Raw genomic sequence first — 19,540 nt, 5'->3', positions numbered from 1 at the left:
CAATCAAGAATACATTAATTCACAAAGGGATTTAGGGAGAATCGACATCTTTATGATACGGAGTTTTCCCAAAAAGGCACGTGTCCCCATTTATTCAAGTCTTCAGTAAAAGTTTATAGTTTTCTTTAAATATGCCTCACACATCTTTAGTTACTTCCTACTCCACTCCATAGCTTCTACTTTCTCTTTTGTATCTCCCATGTCCTGATTACTATGGGTTATCTCAGAGTTCTGGGAGATCCCAAGTTTTATCTTCCAGTTCATTTAGTCCTAACTGATAGCTAGTCAAATTATGTAGCCCACCTATGTCCTTTTATTTACAAGATTACAAAATGGTCTGTTTTCACATCATTTTGTTGTTTCAAGACCTCTGATGTTTGACAGTTTAAGTCTTTTATCTCTTAAGATTCTAAACCTACTTTTAAAGTTCTTCTCACAACTTTAAAGTTCTCTTATTTCTACATCTTGGCTGTAAACTCTACTGTTTGTTATATGACTCCTTTCTGGCTGATCTTTCTTGTTTGCACTGTAATTTTTGTTTGAAACACTATCCTATATAAGAGATTCTCTTACACTCACCTGTCCATCAGGTAGTATCCTGACTGCCAACTACACACGATAAACTTAAGTCTCCAAACCAAGTCTTGTATTAGTGGCTTGGGGGCTCTTACCCTACATGGTTAGCATGATTCAAACCCCAATCCTGGTAGTGTGTAGACCCTCTGTTTGTTTATCCCTCTTGTAGCCCTCTACAGCCTACATGGTTTATTTGCAATTTACTCCTAAGGATTGTCTCTCAATTTCCTATATTACAGAAATTCCCCAATGATTTAAACAGCCCCACCTTTTTCTTTTCACTCTCTCCCCTTTGAGTACAGATGTGTATTGTAAAACATAAAATATTTTGGATCTGTTATCTCTTTCTGGGCCAGTCCATGGGCCAAGTCCAACCTGGTACCTATTTTTTTTGTATGAACTAGCTAAGAACAATTTTTACAATTTTAAATAGTTGAAAATAAAATAATTTGCAAGACAGGAAAATTATATGAAATTCAAATTATAATGTCTAAAGATTTATAGGAACACAGTTTTACAGGAACTCATTTATCGTCCACGAGTGCTTTTGTGCTCTAACAGCAAAGTTAAGTAGTTGTGACTAAAACACCGTGGCCTGCAAAATCTAAAATATTTACTATCTGGGCCTTTATAAAAAAAGTTTGTCAAACACCATTCTAGAATAATCTTCTAAAGCTGCACTGTCCATTATAATAGTTACTACCACATATAGCAGTGATCATTTGAAACGTGACTAGTCTAAATTGAGATCTGCTCAAAGTAAAATGTAAACCTGATTTCAAAGACTTCATACGAAAAAAAGAACGTAAAATTTCTCATTTAGTAAGTTTTACATTAATTACATTTGAAATGATATTTTGGGTATAATGGGTTAAATAAAATATTATTCAAATTAATTTCATCTATTTCTTCTTAATTTTTAAAATGTGGCTACTACAGAACTTAAAATCTTATGTGCCACGTATTACATTTCTATTGGACAGTGCTGTTCTAAGTGAGATATCAGCCAGCCAAGAGATGACGGACAAACTTGGATAAAAGGACTAATGGTCAACAATGAATATATTTAACTGTGGAACAAAGATTAAAAGCTGGGGCCAATTTTGGTAAATCACATGTTTCTTAGAAGTATTTCCATTTTATTCAGGTTTTATCTGCAGAGTTTCCCAGATGGCTTCACAAAGAAGTTCTGGCAAATCTTTAAAGATCATGTTAAGTCTAATATTATTTAAAGTACGCCAAAGAATTAAAAAAAGAAACATTTAGGGGCCAGCCCTGTGGCCAAGTGGTTAAGTTTGCACGCTCTGCTTCAGCAGCCCAGGGTTTCACTGGTTCGGACACTGGGCGTGGAGGACCTAACACCACTCATCAAGACATGCTGAGGCAGTGTCCCATGCATCACAACCAGAAGGACCTACAACTAGAATATACAACTATGTCCTGGGGGGGGGGAGGCTTTGGGGAGAAGAAGAGGAGAAAAAAAAAAAGAAAAAGAAACACTTGTAAATTCTTTTTATGAAACACATATATTGATATCCATATCTGACCAAAAAACGCAAAAATGCACACACAAACTAGTTACCAATTTCAAGATATAATGAAAGATAGGAGACCATTTTACAATGACAGCAAAAGATTAAATACCTAAGAACAAACTTATCAAGAAATTCGCAAACTTACAGGGAAGAAACTTTAAAGCACTCATAAACAACACAAAAGCAGACCTGAATAAAAGTAAAGATACATCATGTCCTGGATGAGAGTATTTAATGTCATAAAGATGTCGATTTTCCCTAAGTCAATCTAAAATTTTAAACTGATCTTCTAGAAGTAAATATGCAGATTCTAAAGTTCATTGGAAAAAGCAAATAAGCAGAACAAAAAATTTAAAAGTCCAAAAAGGAAGAGCAATAATGAGTGTAGTAGCCTGCCACATATTAATCACACCATAAAGCCTCAAAAAATAAAAAGTGTTGTACTGGTCCATGAGCAGACAAGAATCAGTACAGTTCTAACAACGAGCAGGAAGGACTACGTATAGGGATAAAGGAAGTTGGGGAAAAAACAGGTCTAGAGTGCACGCTGCTATTAGAAGTCATCTAGAAATGTATGGCCATCTTTGATTAAAACCAAAAATACAATTTGGGACCTAGGAAGCCTTCCTGGATTGGCACAGAACAACAGAAAGTTAAGGAAAGATAATCAACTTAGCATACCCTCCCTTCATAGATTCTGACGTTGAGAGCATTTACAACTATTCCGAGGAAATAAAACAAGGTCAGCCATAATCAGATAGGCATAAAATTGGTTACATGGAGCTATGCGTGATAAAATGAAATAAAACTATACATACAGATTTACCAATGTCATATTCCTGGTTTTGGTACAGTACTATAATTACACTAAGATGCAGCCATTTAGGGAAAACTGAGTGGGGAACCACTTTGTGCTCTCTTTGCAACTTCATAAAACATTAAAAAAATCCAACATGCACAACACATACAACACTTGAACTCTAGCAGTAACAAAAGTGTAATTGTAATAACTGACCTTACAGTAAAGACTAAAGGTCAAAGACCAAATAACCTAAGATTCCTATTTCCAAACCATTTTAAAAATAAAAAGTCTGATTTGATAATAGACACAGGTAACTACATTTGAATTTCCCCAAGTGTTTGACTCTCGACTTCATAATAAGCAAAAAACTTACATGCTGACAGCTTTCATCAAGATATAGAAACAGTTCTTCTATATAAGAAATAGAACTATACAAGAAATAGAAACAGTTCTTCCCTGGTTAATCTTTACTCTTGCCATGTAATATGTTACTCTGAAACGAACTACCACCATTCAGCAGAAGAAAAATGAAATGTTCTATACACGAACACAAGATTTTCTAACAGTCTAATCAAAATCATAACTTAGAGACTCACCTATATGTGGCTGCTGAGCCGCAGCTAATGCATATTGCTGCTGTTGAGCTGCAGTTAACTGCTGAACTGTTAGTGCATTAGTCCTCTGAAAGAGCTATTAGGGAAAATAACACAAAGATTAGTCTCAAAGCGTTTCATTTCTATTGAAAGCTGGAAATAGAATATTTTAAACACTTATTTGAATCACTTTATCAACTATAAGGACAGTTTACTCAATAAAACATTAAGTGTTCAAGAACAACCTTATTATTTACTCAATGCCTCACAGCATTTCAGGCTATACCAATACATAGTTATGGGGAGATTCCTTAAAGGAGGGGTATGTTTTACCTGCTGCTGGGAATTGTAGTCAAAAAGGCCTACAGTAGCTCCTGAAGAGTCCATTGGTACCTGATTACCAGGATAGTCAAACTGTAAGGAATCCAGACCAACTTGTTCCATGGCATCCAGATTCTGAGTTTCAGGATTTGAAAATTCTTCAACAAGTGGTTTATTAGCTGTAGGATTAGGAAGAGGCCCCAATCCTTCCGGGGGATTAGTATTGGGGCCCAGGCGCTCAACTACTTCAGTTGGAGAGGCTTGACGACTTCCAGGAGTACGACTATACGAAAAAAAACACAGAGGCATTACGAGTAAAACTAACAAGTCAGTCAAAAGTTGAAATGGGAAAGTAGGAAAATCATGAAAAACAAATGGTTATAAAATACAGAGGGCAAATTAGGCACCCCAGGTCACTAACCATTCTACATTATCACATTTTTTCTATCTAACCTCCTCTTAAGAATTGATATAGTTTCCTTTTTTATATTATTAAAGATTATCCTCCCCAATCTGAATAATGTAAAGATATAACTCAATTTTACACATAAGAAAAGTGGCCGATATCACAACTTACGGTTAGATTACTTCAGACTTTTGTCTCAAATCATAGACAAAATGAATGGTAGGCATGAATATAGCAGACTATCAAATGCCAAACATCAGGAGGCTTGAAACCAAAACCCACCTACCATACTCTTGTACTGTTCACCAGCACATAATTTTGCTATAATATCTTGCTTAATATTTCAGGAAAAAAACAGGCCATAAAGGATCATTATGGCCTTCATGATTTAAGGGCATAAAATGTAGGTTATGACAGAAAAAGGCAGTGAACTAAGAAAAAAGGCTGACTCCTGACTGTGTCTTTAAATATGATGTTGAATAAATTATTTCATCTTCTGGGCCTCAGTTTCCTTACTGAGACTGAAGAGATGACCTCGTGCTTTCAACTAACGAGAACAAAATAACTACTTGTGGAAACCCTCTACGACAGCTCTCCCCAAACCATCTTTATCACACCAAATCGTTTCACTTTAAATTATCAGAAAGAAAAGGAGAACATTTACCAAAAATTATGTACATCAATGAAAAGCATAACTCTACATATAAAAAAAGCAACTTTCTCTACTGTCTAGCCTTCTTAATTTTCCCAAGAAATTTATTAACATTGCATTAAATTTTTAGCGCAGACTATAGTCATGCATCACTTAACAACAGGGATACGTTCTGAGAAATGCTTTGTTAAGCGACGTCGTCATTGTCAAGCAAACATCACAGAGTATGCTTACACAAACCTAGATTGTATAGCCTACCACACACCTAGGCTATGTAGTATTAATTGTATGGGACCACCATCATATATGTGATCCATTGCTGACCAAAATATTGCTATGTGGTGCTGACTGTCTTCTCTTTTTATCAACATCCTTCATGGTCTAAACTTTATTTCTAGACGTAATTCATCCTCATCTACAGTCTCTTTTCTTCTACAGAATATTTTACATGAGATCCTTTCCCTCACAAGAAATAAGGCTGTTCTGAGGAATCATGAGTTCACAGCATATTTAAACATAAGTACACTAAATAAATGGCAGTAACGATTTTACCTGGCTTTCAATGCCAGTTGTTATACCTATGTAAATCTGTCCCCAACTGTAGGTGCTTCATGTTGGGATAAATTTGCTAACACGTACAGAGCATTTTAAAAAGCAATTAATTATAAGAATTGTTCTCCAGATATTTAGGGGAACTTATATTTGACTTAAAAATCAAGCACTGTCCTTGCAACATTAAAAGAAAATTCAAATTTCCTTCCCCTTTAACCACACCTAATTTTTCATATGAATATTGGCGTCCCTTGGTTTCTGCAGGGCACTGGTTCTAGGACCGGCCCCACGGATGCCAGTCTCTTATATAAAATGGTGTAGTATTTGCATATAACCTAGGCACATCCTCCCATATACCTTAAATCATCTCTACGTTACTTCTAATACCTAATACAATGTAAATAGCTGTTGTACTGTATTGTTTAGGGAATAATGACAAGGAAAAAAAGTCTGTACATGTTCAGTACAGAGGCAACGACCATAGGCCTTTTGATCCATGGTTGGCTGAATCTAGATACGGAGGACCACCTGTATTCCAAAGGTTTGTTTTTCATTCAGAATATATAGGAACAAAAATAAAACTGAAAACATCTTTAAAATCAGCCAATTAAAAAAAAGCCTTCTGTATAGTTTTTTCATTCCTTTCAGTTCTACTCCAGTAATGTACATACTGATGATGTATTAGCTAATGTACATATTAATGATGTGCTAGCATACTGACCATATGGCAACAGCTTCTGAAACATTTGTGCATTGTCAAGTACAATACTCTATCTAAAATAATTCATAAACAATTTTAAATACATACCCCAAACTTAATGGAATAAAATTAGAATGCTAATAAATGTAAAGTTCATATTAATATGGAGAAGTATAGCCTTTCATACAAAACAACTCTAATATAGCAAAAAGCAAAGGATACAACAGCAAAAAGTCATCGTGGTACCAGTGGTGCTATTTTCTTGCTATAGTTAATGGTGTATTAACACTTCAATTATAAATGTATACTCCGAAGGGTTTATAATCAACTCAGTTTTAAATGCATGCCCTTGACTAAAACTTAAGATTAGGTAATAACAGAAGAGCAAAATCAGGACAAGGTTCTAAAAGAAATTGAATAGCATTAAATTTATTTCTTGTCAAAAGAGGTTTACTGGTTTTGGATGCTTTTTTGCACTTAGATACAAATGGCACTGTTTTTAAGAAGCATTGTTACTGCTTTTGATAATTAAAAGCAATAAATGTAAAAGTATACCACCCACATGTACCTACACTCAGTTAACTGAGATTCCATGGTTTATAAGATCTCAAAGAAACAGCTCATTTTCAGGTATAGGCCCTAAAACATGTGAGTATTAATGTATAAAGTATAGGAAATCAGTATGAATAATTTAGATAAATGTGCACTACCTAATCTAAGACCAAAGGCTAGAAGAAAATAAATACTTATTTACTTGCCATAAAGAGACAACTAAAAAGCTACAACTTAAAGAATTCTGAGCTTAAAGCTAACTTTTTGGTTTCTAACATTTCCCCCTCTCCCTAATTTCAGGAACCTTAAGTATTAGCACAAACTCACATATTTTAAGAAGAAAGGACACAGCTCCTAAGCTAATGATGTTTCCTCATATCCAAGATTAAGAGTTAAACGGAGGATAGGGGATTCAATATACGGGTAGAAGGAAGAGGAAACTCCACAGAAAGGTGCTCAAGAGCAACCGCAAGAAGAGTTTGCCAAGAAAAATCACAGAATAAACCTAAAATCCACTAAATTTTAACAGGGAAGGAAAAGTTAAAATTTAGACTACCATATTAGCAGAAAGATAACAGCAGCTTCTAACAATATTCCTTAAATGGAATGCACTGTTTTAGAGACTGTTCTGAAGAACTACTTTTTTAAAAATGGCCCATAATCATTATCTAATATTCCTTATAAAAATTTAATCTTCCTCTAAATTAACACAAAGTACAAAGGGCAATAAAGTAAACCAAAACTGGAAAAACGTCTAAATCAGTCACATCGGCTAGTAGTAATAATCCCTAAAGAGATACGCTTTTCTTCTCGAGAAAATTAAAATCTTACTTAAAATCTTTGCAATCGGCATCCATTCCATTTGGCAAACCTCTGCCATTTATTTTAGAATCATCATCATCTCCTTGTTTAAGATCTCTGTTTTGGTCCTCCTCAAATGGAGAAGCCTTGCCTTTTTGATCTCCTTTCTCAGGTCCATCTGTTTCAGCATCTCTAGTGCCCTGAGGAAAAAGAATCTGTTTGATTCTGAATATTTAATAGCACACAAAAAAAGGCACCAAAAGGTGACCTAAAACTACACTATAGTGCATGTAAACAATAAAAGCATTGAATCTTATTTTAATTTCGTAGGCAACTAATTTATCAAAGGCCAAAAAATTGAGTACAAACCAGTAATTTATAACAGAAGGGCTAAGGCAACCTTAACTATAGCGGTGCTGGAAAAGCAGTAACACCACAAATGAGATTAAAATTCTACTTAATGCATAGATGATTTCGTTTAGTTACTTTCAGATAAAGAACTACCATGAATAAGCAATTTTAATCTTGCAAATTATGTTTTTTAATTAATATGATTTGATTTTTGTAATATGGTTAAGATTACAAATACTCCCATGGTTCTACTGTTCTGTGTATTTCAAGAAGTGGCCAAGAGAAGAAAACAAGAGCACCAATAGCTACAAAATTTCCTTTAGCTCTTGGAAGGCCCAGAAAAATAAAATGACTTAAAGATAACCAAATAACCACTGAGTAATCATTAAATATTTCTTTTTTCAAAATACTTACAAAAGTTCCCTTCCTAAATCGAGAATCCAATTTATCAGCAGGAGAAGAACTTAATACATATTCTACCATGCTCACACCAAGGCCTCCACTTTCTGATCGCGGAGACAGTATTGCGTTTACTTCACTGTTTCCATGAAAACCCTGTCCAGATCTTCTCTGTACCATAATAGGCTGGGACATTGAATGGTCTGTTCGGAAGAAAGAACACAATGACATATTTGTTGTTTTCACAGTAACCCAAATGTATTTACATAAATTAATATACCAAAGTAAGAAAAACTGGCATATTGCTTTATTTTGAATGTTATTATAATATTTATAAAAAGCTCTTCATTCTGTTGAGATTCACTGGACTAGACACATTTCTTGAGAACACAGACAGAAAGACTCATTTGGTTAAAAAAAAACACCAGGTAAAAGTCTATGTGAAGAAGAGTCAAACCAAAAGGTCGGTGGAGACAGAAACACTAACCTGAAGGCTCAGTTGCTTGTAAGCATCTTATTAATAAGTTAAAGTTCTTTTAGCAATTCATAACAATTCAAAACAAAAACCTTCAGGGATAAAAACCTAGAAGAATAAAAATAACTCCTCCTAAATCGGCAGAGGCATGTCTCAAGCTCACAGTTATGTACTGGACAGATTAATAACACATAGCTGTATTGCTATATCCACGAGAGAGTTTGGAAAAGCCAGTAGTATCACAGAACTTCCTATTCTTGGTGTAAAATCTAAGTAGCATCTAAAGTTTATTTTTTAAAATCCCTTCTAGTTTAAAGGTTTTCCATTTATTTTTAACAAAAAATTATTCACCTGGTACAAATACCTTTTCTACATATTTTTGTGACAAAAAGAAAAAGCAACATATATGATCTGAGAGCAAATAGAATACATATATAATAAAACATGAGGCAACACTCAAATAGATTTGCCCCCAAAAAAATTGTTTAAGGAACTGCCAGCTACCTCGGACTCACTTATGAACATCTATAATACTCAATATTAGGTCTAGTCCTTAAAGGATTGAACTATCACTACCACAGAGGCACTCAAGTCATCATTTCATTAACTGTAATAATTTTTAAACGCTACTTTTGTTAAACCATATTAAAACATTTCCATTTCAGTACCTTTATCCATGAGTGATTAGTTATTATATTTCTTCATTCAACCATTCACCCATTCAGTCACATAGCTCAAATACTGATTTACTCTCTCTCATGTGCCAGATATTGTACATGTACGGAGAATCCAAGAAAAACAAGACAGTCCCTGACCTCAAAGAGATTACAGGTTAATTAGAAGGCAGTAATAATAGAGTAAAAGTGCTTCAATAAAAGAAACCCAGGATACTACGGGAACAGAAAGAAGGGGCATTAATCTTTCCCAGTCTCAGTGTGAATCCCAAAGGAGGTGATATGAAGGGAAAGAGTTAAAGTGAGCGAAAAAACAGGTGAAGGTAGGGTCTAAAGAGCATTTCAGTTAGAGAAACCAGCACCTTCAAAGGCCTGGAAGAGCCAGGAGAACACAATGAAATTAACAATCACAAGTAGCTCAGTTCAGCTGAGAAAGAAACATGTCTATGATAAAGTTTCCTGCATGCATAGAAAGGTCTCTGTTAGAATGACAATTCCTTTAGGACAAGGAATGTGTTATTCATATTTGTACGTGCTTGACATTCAATAGATGTTTGTTCAGTAAACAAAATAATTCCATTCATTTCTAATTTTCTCATGTCTCCTGGTAAAGACTAATTATTTATCCTTAAAATTTTATCCATACAACTAAGAAAGTTAAGTTGGGAGAGGGAATGGTATAAGGAATTAACTAAAATTATAAGTTTGACACAAAAAAGAAATAGGAATGTATAAATATGTTGTTTAAACGTTTTACTGCTGGTACTAGTTGTCCTCCAAATATAACATACCAAAACTATTTCCCTACCACCCATACTGAAAATAATACCATTATTTCTCATTACCATGTTGTGCTCAAGACGCTTTGCTTTGGAATGCTTTACAAAATATTTAGTTCTAGCAAGTAAAGCAATTAACCATTCAACCTTCAAAACACGTTTATCAACCAAGTTTTCAAGCACATGTGATTTTAGCAAAGAAAGTGCCTTTCATGGGAAAAATGTATCCTAGTCCAAATAACTGAATAATTTAAATTGAGTCCAGTCTCATAAATCCAGAAAAAAAAATTCCTTGAGGGCAAGGATTGTATCTCATTTATCTTTGTATTCTCCAAACCTGGCATATTATATCACATATTGGTTGAACTCAAAGAAAATTCCCAGTATTTTAAGGAAATTCTAGTCTAAATTAGTAGCTACCAAAGTTTTTAATCTTTATCAATGATGACTGTAAAAGAGTACTAATCACTAAAACTTTCCAGCACTTCCTAACTTTTTGGCAATTAATTTAGTTTAGTAACAATTTTTAAAACTATAAAGGACTTTAAAATCTCTTAATATATATTTTAATGATTTGGAGAATAAAGAAATACCTTGTAATTCATACTCAAAATATAAGGCTAATTTGATAATTATCATCCAGAAATTTCTTTTTATATTACTTTGGTCATTTTGTATAGCTTTAACAAGCTACGTTAAACTCTTATAAAAAGAGAAAACTGGGCCAGCCCCAGTGGCCTAGTGGTTAGTTTGGTGCACACCACTTCAGTGGCCCGGGTTCAATTCCTGTGTGCAGATCTACACCACTTATCAGTGGCCATGCTGTGACAGCAACTCACATACAAAATAGAGGAAGAATGGCAACAGATGTTAGCTCAGGGTCCATCTTCCTCAGAAAAAAAGAAAACTTATTTGTAAAATACATGTATATATCTCTCACATTTTACTAATCAGAAATATTTAAAAATATAATCAGCACTATTTTAAGAAATCTAACTGTGCTCTTTAATGTACCAATATATACGGTCACTCCTGTGAGTTACACTCCTTAGATACCAGGTGCCTTTTCCCTTAATGGTTTCTTGGACATAAGTCTCTCTTCACTACTTATAGATATCAAAAACATTCAAAGCCTGCTCCCTTTCTGGGAATTCTACCTTACTAAGGGAGTTTACTTTCTTTCTGGATGTGGCTAATGTCTAATAAAGTGAGACTGAGCAAAAATTAGATAAATGAGTCACTATCTTCTGATACAATTTAAGATTTAAAATTCCTATGGTTGAAATGTGTCCTCTGTTTTAATGGAAATTCAGAGTTAACTTCAAATAAAACAAAAAAATAAAAATCTTACTGTGACAAACACTTCTAATCAATAAGTGGACCATTAGATAAGGATTAATTTACATAAGAAAATGCACATTGTAAAGATTCACGAAATCCTCAACAAAGACATCACAAATTTTCTCCAAATACTGTCTGAGGGGAGACAGGTTTTTAAAAAATGCAAGAAAATTAATAACTCTCACACATACACCTATAACTTACGAGAAGTTCCCCATGCAGTCTCTCTCCATTCATCATCCCCAAGAAATATGCCTTTTTGTCCATCTTTTGTTGAATCATCAGGTTCCCAAAACTTTTTGGTAGGCAAAAGCTATGTGGGAGGGAAAAAATATTACATTTAAATTTTACTCTAGTTACAAAGAACTAATATGTAAAGGAAAGCAAACTTACCACTAATAAGTACAAGTTACTTTTCAATGCTAATGAAAATTCAACGACTCATTTCCTAATTTGTCTTATTAAAAATAAAATAACTTCCACTTACGTTTTGGGCACTGGCTCTGATAATTCTAGACCTGAACATTAATCAAAGTCCACTTTTGACTTTTCTACATTTCCCAAATGGTTTTACTATTAAGTGGTTTTCTTTACACATAAATTTTTTCAAAAGACTAAATTTCTCAATACAGATAACACAAATACAATAAAAATATCTATATAAATGATCAAAATTTTTCCTTTACTTCCAAATACTGCCCTTGGATGGATCACCTCTTATCCTACAGCTTCCATGATAGAAAATGTATTTTCATTCTTACTTCACTTATTCAATGGAAGTGAATTTGACAACTCTTCCTAGGTCCTGAATACTAGCAATCTATCACTCCCAAATCAGGAAGCTACAGAAGGTAGAAGAGACACACACAAAAGATCCTGAAATACTTTTGAGATGATAATGGCAAAGCCCTGTGCTCTACCTATCCTGTATTGTGATATACACATTACATAAAAACTGTGTTGATGCAACCATTCACCGCTAACTCAAAATATACATTTGGCCAATTCCTAACGATACTTTAATATGCATCCAGGCCTCTCCTCTCTACCTTCTCTGACACAGAGAGGAAGTGGACTGGGGGATATGTTTGTTTGAAAAAAATAGACTGGTTTTCTGAGATATGCATTTAGCATTTTAAATAAGCATTTGTAAGATACTCTTCCCTCTCAGCCTGTAATTAGATACCCAGTCTTTCAGTGCTCATAATTAAACCTGTATATACTTCTATTACTACACTTATCACACTACATTACCTGTGTTTGTCTCCTTGAGCGCATGGTGACCTCATCTTCAGAGAGCTCACAAACATATAAGCTAACTATAATAAAATGAACTTAGTAAAACGTGAATTGGGTCTGGGAGGTAAGACTGTGTGTGTTTTGGGGGTTGAAAGTGTGAGTGGAAGGTGAGGAAGACACAGTAAATCATGAACAACTTGAGAAAACGCACAGTGTGTAGAACAGGGTGTAAGATGGAGGAACAGATGCGGGAAAGTCAAAGCTGATGCTGGTAAAGCTATCCAGGTGAGATTATGAGGAACCTTAAAGACATGCTAAAGAAACCCTGTACTACACATTGAAGCAAGCAAGAATCAAGAGAGGTTGGCAAGAGTGATATTATGTTTTAGAAAACCACTCAAGTTGTTAAATTGTAAGAATAATGAATATTCTAGACTGGAGGCAAGGAGATCAGTTTAGGAGAATTACAACAATGGGGACAAGATGACAAGAATTCAAACAGGGTACTGGCAGAGAGAACTGAGAAAATAAAAGGGATTTGAGAGACATCTAGGAGAGTCAATAGGATATGAATACAAATGGCGGGGCGGGGGGGGGGGGGGGGTGTGACAAAAAGGATACAACTTTAAAATTTCGGTAACAAGATAAATGGTAGTATTACTGACCAGAACAGAAAAAAATGGGAGAAGCAGCTTTGAAGGAAGGAGGGAAAATTCAATTTGGGCATGGTCTTAATCTACAGACCTTTTGCTAAATATTTTTAATTTTAAAGGAAATTAACTTCTGCTATTTAAAAAACAAAAGTTTTTGCATGTTACAATGTCCCTGTGCTACAAATGATTTGTATTTAAAGTACAGACATCTTAAGACAACAATCTGCTCTAACAAAGATCCCAGTAAAATACAACCTCCATCCCTTCAATTTTTAAAAATCTCACTATAAAAGTTTCGTGTATTTTATTCAAACAAAATGTAAATCTGATAATACTAAAACACTGTACTTGATATATTTAAATAATTAACATTTATTCACAGTAAAACCCAAGTTAATCCCTTAAAAATATTGCAAATAAAGCTATTTCAGGCAGGAGAAAATGGTTCCTGAGAGAATTTAAAAAAATGCTTTTATCTCACACTGCATGAAGAAAAATGTTTCAATATCAAAATAAGAGTAACAATAAGGAACAGAAAATAAAGTTATAATAACTTAATAGAAGCATTTATCACAGACATAGAAGCAGCTGAAACAAACTAATTGTCTGAGGTAGTAGAAATAATAGAATCTCTTTGAGGAGACTATTCCAAAGTCTTCTGGGATAAGGTTCCAGGACTGCTTTAGCAGCATCTCATAGATCACTGCCTTAAAACACAAACTGTACAACTAAGGAAAAAGATTTATGTCAAGCACTTACCCAGTGTGCCTACTTTCTGCCAAACACTGTGCTATGAATATTTCTTCATTTTGCAAACATTTATAAGTTATCGTGCACAGAAAATAACTCAGTAAACAGAATTAACACCTCCTAACAAAGGCCTTTATCAATATTCTAGAAACAGCTTTCTGTGACAGTTTAGATGCCGATTTCAAATACTTACAGAGAAACTACTAGCTTGTGACCAAGAATAAGTTAAAATCAACTAAATATAGAGAAAGGCAACAATTCAGGACAGAACTATTAAAAAAAAAAAAAAGATAAAAGTGGTGTGCTGGTTGGAACAGCAATAAAAACAGTGATTTGCCCCTGGAGACTCTTTTACTGTAGCAGAAGTGGGGAAGCACATTAGAGAAAACAAGGGCTAACAGATCTTAAAGATCTATAAAATACATTACCCATTATCACTTAATATTAGTTTCCTAATTCACAAAAGCTCTAAACCAAGGTCAAGCAACTCCGGATTTGTCAACCTGCTCCCCAATCCTTCCGACTCAGAAATGATTGAGTGGACATACAAATTTATCCCCCACCTGCCCACCATTTTATTAGTTCTTTACTTCAAGAAGCATTTTCGGCTTGCCCTCTCCCATCTCCAAAGAAATCAGTAAACACTGTAGCACACTGCCTCAAAATAAATAATAAAATAAGGAGGTGCACTTACACTTCAGATTCTTCTAATACAAATTGTTATGTAAAATCACCAAACCAATCGAACTAACATAATCCTAAGAATTAAAAAGATTTAAAGGCTATATGTCTATTTCCCCAAATCTTCTCCATTCCTAATATCACTTACTATGACCAGTAAACATTTTTAGATGTCATCACTTCCAATGAGCAGCAATACTACAAATAGTCAAGGCACTCATGAATTCAAACTCTTCTTCAAGCATTAACACATGGCCTTAGGCCAGTTAATGAACTGTTCCGAGCTTCAGTTTCCTCATCTGTAAAGATAATAAAAAAGCTACTGGGGGGCCGGCCCCATGGCCGAGTGGTTAAGTTCGTGCACTCCGCTTTGGCGGGCCAGGGTTTCACTGGTTCAGATCCTGGGCGCCAACACGGCACCGCTCTTCAGGCCATGCTGAGATGGCATCTCACGTGCCACAACTAGACGGACCCGAACTAAAATATACAACTATGTACTGGGGGGATTCGGTGAGAAAAAGCAAGGGGGTGAGGGGGGTGAAGAAGATTGGCAATAGTTAGCTCAGGTGCCAATCTGTAAAAAAATAATAATAAAGCTAGTATCATAGAGTTTCTAGGAGGCCAGAACGAAAGAAGATAAAGTAAACTGCCTAGAACAGCATCCAGCACACAGCACACACATACGTATCAGGTATCCTCACTACCAAAAGTACGAATCCTTTAATATCATAAAACATGAACAACATGCTAATCAGCAACATTCAACTGGCTGATTATTTTAAAGGATTACAATATCATTCATTAAAAAAATCTTGTCTATAGCTGTTTGCTTTCTTTTTGAGTCTGTCTGAATATCCTAGAGGGATCATGAAACCCCCCTACTTAGAAAGAGTGGTTGCCTAATAGTCACATTTTGCATAAGGAAACAGAATCAGAAGTTAAATAAATTGCCCAAGGTTACATAGTTAGTAAATGGCAGCATCAAGACTTGAATTCACATCTCATTAGAATTAATTCTAAGGCCCATTCTCTTTACACTAAACTACTGTAGAAGATGGTTCTTTTCAATCATACTCTAATTCATCAACATTTCTGAAAACTTCCATTATTAGACCACCACTAAATATACTGAAAAAATAAAAGTTTAAGATATTGTCATGATATTCAGCCCATACAATGTGGGTATTCATGAAACTGGATAAAGCTTAAGATACAATTGTTAAGATATGGATTTATGTAGACAAAACTATGATCAGCTATTTAAACACCATTTAAAACAGCTGGTTTCCAATTCCGGTTATCCCTAACAGCTCAGATCAGAGCTGGAGCACTTGAGAGAAATATGTATGCGGTTCATACAAAAGGTTCTTCTTCTTATCTTCAAAGAAATTAGTCGTACTCAAGGTCACAGCACTAGTGATAGATCTGAGAGAAAACAGAAATTTCCTTACACCCCTATCCACCTTGTTTTCTACCTCACCAGACTACCTGGGATCTTAGTACACAAATTTGCTTTAATATTTTCTTTATATATTATTTAAAGAAATATTGTTTAAAAAAAAATTATTGTGTCCAAAAAGAAAGGAGGGAGCATTATTTATCACAGTATGCTATGAAAATACTCCCAAAATAAAACACATTAACTCAGCGATTTAAAGTTATATTCTGGATTCCCTAAAGAATTTCCGGCAGGGGCCTCTTTCTCCTTACTTAAAAAATAAACAGGAACTTACATATACATATATACACACACTATATTTTATATATATATAAACACTATACTAATGAAGCTGAGTTCAACCTCCTATGGATTAGCTTTGCATTTTTTTTAGTTGTTTTTTAATGTTTTGCAGTTCCCTATTTTTTTCTTCCTGCTTTTTCTCCCCAAATTCCCCCAGTACATAGTTATATATATTAGTTATGGATCCTTCTAGTTGTGTCATGTGGGATGCAGCCTCAGCGTGGCCTAATGAGTGATGCCATGTCCGCGCCCAGGATCCGAACCAGCGAAACCCTGGGCCGCCAAAGTGGAGTGTGTGAACTTAAACCACTGGGCCACAGGACTGGCCCCAGCTTTGCTCTTTTTAATGCACATGACATAACACAAATTGGTAGCTCTTCTAACCAAAATATGCTATGGAAAAAAATGGAAAGGATAAATTTATGAATGGATGAATACAAATCTGTTGCTACTTCTGGATGAACTAGAAGAGACTGCCCTTCTGATGATGGGTCAGTAAAGCTATCACGATCTACAAAAACCAGTACATTTGACAACAGCCCTACATGAAGTACAATGCTTTGTACATTAGAGATTTACAACAACTTAAGACATAATTAGGGAAACTTTATTTTTAAAGAAAAAGTCAAGAATAGGGCAATCCATTAAAAAAGGATGTCACATTAAAAAAATAAACAATTTTAGAAAACTCAAGAGCCAGAAACTTTAGGCTGCTTTCAATTTATTAAAATCAATTCTGGGATAAAACAAAAACAAAAAACCTCACCTGTCAGGAAAGGAGGAGAAGACTGGTGAGAGAGAGACAGGCAAAGAAGGAAATCCCAGAAGGTTCCCTGCTGCCTATGAGGTGAGGAAAGATAGAAAGGCTTGTGGGAGAGAGAACCCAGAGACAGAAACCTCAGTAGGTTTCTTAGCTATCTCTTCGAGGTAAAAGAGTTAGCCGGTAAACTGTTAAGAAAAAAACTTAATTTGTGAATAACATCTTATTTAAAAACACATTTTTACTAGATGAAGTTCACAGAAGCACTGACCTGCTGCTATCCACCAAAAAAGCAGGCAGTCTAAAACTCTAGCCACTTTTACTCTGCATCTCTGACATTTCCATTAAGAAAGCCTAGATTTAAGCTTAGATCATTTAATGTACTATTCAACTTAGCTTCTCTCTTTTCCAAAAACCTCAAATATCCCTCCTCCACCCCTAAATAACTAACTAAACTCTTTCAACTACTATTTCTGATCATGACTTTTTTTAACTGCAAAGATCTCTTAGGATTTATCAAATACTATTTAGAAAGGGAAGTAAAAAAGAGCCAATTTGTAAACGTATACACAATGTAGATCTGGGAAGCAAAGTGTTGGCGTCTATATCGAATTAAGATAAGGTTTTGACTACTTCCTCTTAAAAAAGTCATCAAGTTCAAGTTTGTCACAGACTAGGCTGAAACACTGTTCAAACCTGCTTTTAAGATACGTTATTCTATTTTCTAAAGACGAAAGAAAACAAGCAGCAGGGAAAAACAAAAGCCCTTTTCAACTACTTCTCAAATTTTATTCACCCATAGTGTAAATAATGCCTAAGCAGCCACTGCATTTTAGTGAAGCTGTAGTTTTTCTGTCTAAAATATTATTCCCCTTCACAAGTTTTTCTTAGGGCCTAGAATTTTACCTTACGCACTGGACTAACAAGTTTACTTTGGCAATACTTAAGCTTAAGCACCTTAACTCACCCTTAAATCAGTCCTCTGAAAATGACAAACTCTTTGGAAAACGCTGTTCTGCAGAAGGGGAGGGTTAGCTAGCTGCAGGGTGCCCTCTTGTGGCCCAGAGGAGTGACTGGACTCTTTTTCTGCATCTGAAGAGCACAGCATTGGATGGAGTGAGTCTCATGAAGGTCTCTAATCTACCAAAGTAAAATAATCTCCAGGAGCAAGCAGTTAATTACACATCTTAAGTTCTGTTCACCATTATTTTCTATTATCAAACTCCACACTATGTTAGTACTATAGAACATGACAAAATAAAGACGTGACCACAAGGGCTTTCATAATCAATTAAAGTTTTCTAAATATTCATTAGGTATATGGAAAACTAGTATTTTTGATGCCTTAAGCTATGTAACGGTGAGGTTAAATGGGATGCCCCAATGAAAATCACAGATTAACAGGACTGATAAAGTCCATTCAAAAATTTAAGTGCTCACTATATGCTAGTCATTTAAAGCTAACGATCTACAGAGGAAACTAATATAAAACAAATAAACTGTAACTAGTAATATAATAAAAGTACGTATAAAGATCTAGAAGTCAGATGAGGAAGTAATTAATTCTACCGCAGATGGCAACAGGACAATAGATTAAGAGTCTTTTTCAGTTGAGTCTTCTAGAAGTTTATTAAGCAAACAGAGAACAAGGAGAGATTTTTGGAAGAGAATAGTGAACAATTACGTGTGGCTAAGCAAACACAGCATACATATATAAAACAGCAGGACAAGGATCAAGGAAGGTTCTTTTCTGAGCAAAGTAATTATGCTTCATTACCAAAATATAAGACATTATCTAACCAAGGCAATCAAATCAACTAGATACAATCTCACTAAAAATTACTGCTGAAAGTTAAAAAAAAAAATAGTCTGGTAATCACTACAACTACAAAATTGAATAATCCGAGATTTTAAAAAACCCACATCATTTGGAAGACATAACCACTATTTTCAAAAAGATTTATGATTAAAAAAAATCTCAATGGCTCAAATAATCAAAGTGAGGTATGCATTCTTAGTATTCATAAGTATTTACCTCTCCCATTCCCCGAGATTCTAATGCAAGAGCTTGAAAATCATGATTCATTTCATCCACAGATCAAACCTGTTGAATGACAAAAACAAAAATTAGTAGAAAGAAAAATTTAAGAAATAGATTGCATTAACTATTTTTATATTAGTATATTGCTGCTATTACTGATGTTAGC

The 19,540-nt window shown here is 34.7% G+C and overlaps 1 protein-coding gene across 34 annotated transcripts in view; it reads right to left on the bottom strand.

Annotated features, from left to right (window-relative positions):
* The window catches only part of PUM2 (pumilio RNA binding family member 2), a 93,948-nt gene that overhangs the window by 52,185 nt on the left and 22,223 nt on the right, over nucleotides 1–19,540 (bottom strand). For 12 of the 34 annotated variants that reach the window (XM_070573220.1, XM_070573229.1, XM_070573225.1 and 9 more), the window contains exons 2-7: nucleotides 19,369–19,437; nucleotides 11,714–11,822; nucleotides 8,256–8,443; nucleotides 7,521–7,690; nucleotides 3,840–4,110; nucleotides 3,510–3,603 (exon numbers count right to left, since the gene is read on the bottom strand). In XM_070573220.1, the coding sequence (XP_070429321.1) occupies nucleotides 3,510–3,603; nucleotides 3,840–4,110; nucleotides 7,521–7,690; nucleotides 8,256–8,443; nucleotides 11,714–11,822; nucleotides 19,369–19,419 (883 nt within the window). In that variant the 5' untranslated portion in view covers nucleotides 19,420–19,437. Of the gene's footprint in view, nucleotides 1–3,509; nucleotides 3,604–3,839; nucleotides 4,111–7,520; nucleotides 7,691–8,255; nucleotides 8,444–11,713; nucleotides 11,823–17,339; nucleotides 17,414–18,300; nucleotides 18,426–19,368; nucleotides 19,438–19,540 lie in introns of all 34 variants that reach the window. The other 22 variants (XM_070573232.1, XM_070573238.1, XM_070573236.1 and 19 more) reach the window with 4 other exon arrangements.

The sequence above is a fragment of the Equus przewalskii genome, chromosome 14 (assembly GCF_037783145.1).
Source record: "Equus przewalskii isolate Varuska chromosome 14, EquPr2, whole genome shotgun sequence".
NCBI lineage: Eukaryota > Metazoa > Chordata > Mammalia > Perissodactyla > Equidae > Equus > Equus przewalskii.
This window is presented reverse-complemented; position numbering and strand designations above follow the sequence as displayed.